The 4822-nt window shown below is 35.2% G+C and overlaps 1 protein-coding gene across 1 annotated transcript; it reads right to left on the reverse strand.

Moving 5' to 3' along the window:
• Positions 1-520: 520 nt before the first annotated feature.
• On the reverse strand, positions 521-4177 carry LOC123565812 (protein asteroid homolog 1-like). Its single transcript, XM_045359595.2, has one exon. It carries the CDS (start codon positions 4033-4035, stop codon positions 1852-1854), a length of 2184 nt encoding a protein of 727 aa, XP_045215530.2. The 5' UTR covers positions 4036-4177; the 3' UTR covers positions 521-1851.
• Between the last annotated feature and the right edge of the window lie 645 nt (positions 4178-4822).

Below are 4822 nucleotides of genomic sequence, written 5' to 3' on the forward strand. Positions count from 1 at the left end.
AGCCTCATTTTTTGAAGAGCGCATAATTTGATAATATCATATCATATTCAAGTTACTGATATAGAATAAAACAACAAAAACAAGAAAAACAACAACAAAAGATATTCAAATATAAAAACACGGGCAAGCATCAAGTAATAAATATTTCTTCTTGAATTACCACAAAACTACATTTACTTAAATTATTGCCTGTCTGCAAACACAAGTGGTTCAGATTAAAATATTTGTAAAAAGTATATTTTTATTCTTAAAAATATGAAACAGATCAAATCGTCGTAAACTCAAAAATTACGGTCTCTGTGAAGTAATCTCTCTGGAGTAATTCTGCTATTCTGCTGGAGTTATTCTACTACTCTGCTATTCTTTTACTTTAGGCTAATGTTAATTGTGCATGGTAATATGCGAGACGTATAATGTTTAAAGTCAGTCTTAAAACTGTTCTTTTAACTGACAAAAATGTTTTTTATTTTAACAAATTATTGTTACATGTTTACCGCAAAAATAGTCTTAGGCTACAAAACGTTATTCTGCTATTCTGCTGGAGTTATTTTGCTATTCTGCTAGAAATTTTCTGCTATTCTGCTATTATTTTGGAGTTGTACATGTTCTGCTATTCTGCTGGAGTTATTCTGCTATTATGCTGGAGTTATTCTGCTATTCTGCGGGAGTTATTCTGCTTTTCTGTTATTCTGCTATTCTGCCGGAGTTATTCTGCTATTCTGTTATTCTGCTAGAGTTATTTTGCTTTTCTGCAGTTCTGCTGGAGTTATTTTGCTATTCTGTTATTCTGCTGGAGTTATTTTGCTTTTCTGCAGTTCTGCTGGAGTTATTCTGCTATTCTGTTATTCTGCTGGAGTTATTTTGCTTATCTGCAGTTCTGCTGGAGTTATTCTGCTAGTCTGCTATTCTGCTATATTCACAGAGACAAAATGACGTTGTTTTTTTTCACAGTTTGTTTTAGTCTTAAAATGGCAATTGGATATATTTCTCTGTTTTTGATATGCAAATGTTCCCATGTGTAGACAATAACATTGGCAAAAAAAGAGTACATTGTTAATAAAACACTCAGGTTTAAATCTAAGGTTTCACTTTTCTCTCTTTTCAAAGCGACTTTACTAAGGATATCAATTCTTTATCACTATGTATTTAGAGTTCGCTATTTTTGGACTAGCGTAGATTTAATTCATTACACGTTTAAGCAAAAAAAAAAAAAATAAAAAAATAGACAACTATGTACAAAAATTGAGAGGCTTTTAAACGTATTTTCTTGCTCGAAAACAGTCATTGGCATAATGTACATTACGTCGTGTTGTAAGCATTCGGTAGATACTGCATCAATGCAACATGAGTTTTATATCGTCCTCAATAATAGGCTTTGTGTATTTAATTATTTTGTGTAATAAATTTACACAAATGTCTTTTATTTTCACAGTCCCATATTTCTACGGAAAACTATCTTGATGGAGACTGTTTGACATTTGCTGTCCCGATTCACTCTAGTCTTCATAGACAGTATATTATTGGAATAACTTTAATAAGGACTTTGTAAGTGACAATGTTAATTGACTTTTATGTATTACACCTCACACGTCTTTTGGTATAGCATACAGCTATTTTTCTTTCTTCTTAGTCAAAGTTTAATTGAATAATGTACTACATATTAATACATTTAAGCCGTGTTTTAAGCTACCATTTTGGAATGTAGTAATATAAAAAATGCCTGAAGAATGACTGTTATTCATATCCCGCTGTGTTTTAAGCTACCATTTTGGAATGTAGTAATATAAAAAATGCCTGAAGAATGACTGTTATTCATATCCCTTTTCAGGCCTTCTTCATTATAACTTCGCTCTAAGCTTGAATAGCAAGAACGGCTGCTTTCCATTTCTTGAAAATGTTGTGAACGGAAGAACCATCTCCCAACAGGGAGGTAATGTAGCGATTTGGATATCTTTCATTTTTCAGATGAAGACCAAACTTATACAGGAATGTACAGTTTAGTGTCATGCTGGGGCTTGGGATGCACACTGGACTCTGAAGAACTTGATTTAGGTAGAGCGTGTACAGATAGCAAGACTGGAACTGTGTGTATGCATGTACATCGTGGCTTGGTTGGCAATAGGATGTTTCAGATTTGTCGAATCTACGTCCCAATTCAACGATACTATCAATGCCTGCGCAACGTTGCATTGCCTTAACTATATCTCTATACAAGTGTTGTGGTTGGTCTGTCATAGCGAACTTGTTTGCTTGTTTGAGATCCTTTGCATGTAAAACAAGTACGCCAATGATCAATGCCGTCAGATGACGCTCTGTGATTCTCGGTTTTGCATTCTTCATCCACAGTGCTGAAACGAGTATAAATATTTCTGACGATCTATCTAGTTTCTTGTCCATTGTTACTTTGGCTCCTGGTCTAACACCTAAAGCAGCATAAAGGAGGTTTACTCTGTCAGTGTGTGATAATTCTGGAATGCTTGCCAAGTTGGCTGTTATTGGTAATTTGTCAACAGGTTCTACAAAGTACTTTCTTGGATGTTCTTCCATACGATCATTTTCTTCAACATATGTATCTTTACTACCCAGGACAATACTAAAGATATATCTTCGAATTTGTCTAGAACAGGAATGTGACGAAGGGCTTTTAACCATTTCCTTTTGTGGCTTGAAGATAAGTCGGTGGTTAATTGCAATATTTAAGAAGAAAGAGCATTTTATATCGCATTTTGCAGAACTTTCAATAAACCAAGAAGGCAACAGATTTCCATCGCGATCTTCAACTTCAGACAGGTTGCCTGACCTCCGCTGGTATAGCGTCATGCTAGTTTCGGTATAACCGTTGCCTTCATTTTCAGTACTTCTTCGTAGATAATCGCGATCTTCAACTTCAGACAAGTTGCCTGACCTCCGCTGGTATAGCTTCATGCTAGTTTCGGTATAACCGTTAACTTCATTACCAGCATTTCTTCGTAGATAATCGCGATCTTCAACTTCAGACAGGTTGCCTGACCTTCGCTGGTATAGCGTCATGCTAGTTCCGGTATAACCGCTGTCTTCATTTTCAGCACTTCTTCGTAGATAATCGTTGTTTTGGCTACCGTCAAGGAACGTGTCCATTTTAACTATAGCAAAGTCCTTGATATCCTGATAATATTTGACAGATTCTTCAAATGGTTTTGAGAATTTCATGTTCTCGGGCAGTTCTCGCCATATCTCCCAAAATGCCGTTTTATCATTATTGAAATCCGTTTTGCATATCCACTCGATGATATTTTGCGGCTCTTTTGGGTCAGGCCTTAACATATATTTTGGATTTCTTTGAAGAGATAGTGTGATTCCCCTTGAATCAAAATAATCATTTCCCATTAACGTTGCAAATACAGGTAACATGTACTCATCATCTTTCATTTTGAACTCTTTCGACAGGAAATCTTCACTTCTGTAAAGCTTAACTTTTAAATAGAAGTTTGGTATCCCCGAGGTGGCATTCCGTTTTGGAACGAGTTCACCGATGTAATTCAGTGGAATGTAGCCCCTTGTTAAACGAAACACATAAAAATCACTGTCATTACTTAGTACTGGACATCCTAACTTGTTTGCGAGAACAGCAATTTCTTTATCAGCCTCATATAAAGAAGCAACATGTGCTATATCAAGCTCCACAAGAACCTGACGATAAGTGACAAATGACAAGTGCGGTAAGAAAAATTCTTCTTCTTCAGACGATAGCTTATTTATCTGCCGATACATTCGACCCTCTAATGTTGTCAACTTCATATTATTTGGGTCGTCTGCTCCGTCAAAAACAACGACCGGTGTAACATTACACTGCGTTAAAATGTTGAAAAACTCTTTACATCGTCTTGCAAAAATATCGTAATCTCCTCCAAACTGATGTGGTATTTTGTAGTGTTCATAGAGAAAGAAAATCAAACTGGAACCATCTATTATTAACTTAGTGTTTTGCAGGTCATAATCACATAGATATTTGTCATCGTTCTCACTGATATACGAGGTCAAGAAACGCACTCCCATCTTTTTGTATTTGTTTCAAATATGATTTTTATTATAAAAGTACTTTTGCCTCATTGTCGATGAGTCTTTCAGTGGCGTAACTTCTCATTAGTTCCAACTTGCTGTAGTGCACGTATAATTATGCTTGTGGATAGAATTTTCCTCACCTGAAAATATGCCATGAAAAGAGAATTGAAAGCTAGGGTCAAGAGTAAAAATAGAGAAATAAAAAGAACCCGATAAGTTGACATGAAACAACTCTTTTCATTCAGGCGTTGCATGCATGCTACATTCGGTCGATTTATCTTCTGTTGCAAGTAAGTTACACTGGGAAAAATACTAAATGTTCACAGGGCTTACTTTGTTACACAAAAGCAGATTAATGAACAAGACATGTTTGTGCCTATTTAAAATCATAAGTTTGTTACAAGGTACGTTTATACATTGCATAAAAAGTAAATTGAATGACAAAAATTTGCAATGGATTGTTGCTTTTTTAAAATATTTTTCATGTATCTTTTCTGCAACATTTGGAAGACATGCATATGAAGGGGTGTCAGTGACATTCAATGTGACACTTATATTTGATAGAAATATTAATGATATTAGCCCGAGTGCCAGTGCTATATCATTTAATATTTATTGAATGGCAGCTTGCCGGTCAAAAGTAAAAACCGTTGCCCGAGTTCCGAAGGACCAACAGGCAATAGTTATGACTATTGACTCGCAACCAATTCAACCAGTGTTTTATTACATTGCATCAGAAATGAATTCCAACTGCTTTATATTTATTTTTTACGTAATTCCG

Source organism: Mercenaria mercenaria, chromosome 8 (assembly GCF_021730395.1).
Source record: "Mercenaria mercenaria strain notata chromosome 8, MADL_Memer_1, whole genome shotgun sequence".
In the NCBI taxonomy this organism is placed as follows: domain Eukaryota; kingdom Metazoa; phylum Mollusca; class Bivalvia; order Venerida; family Veneridae; genus Mercenaria; species Mercenaria mercenaria.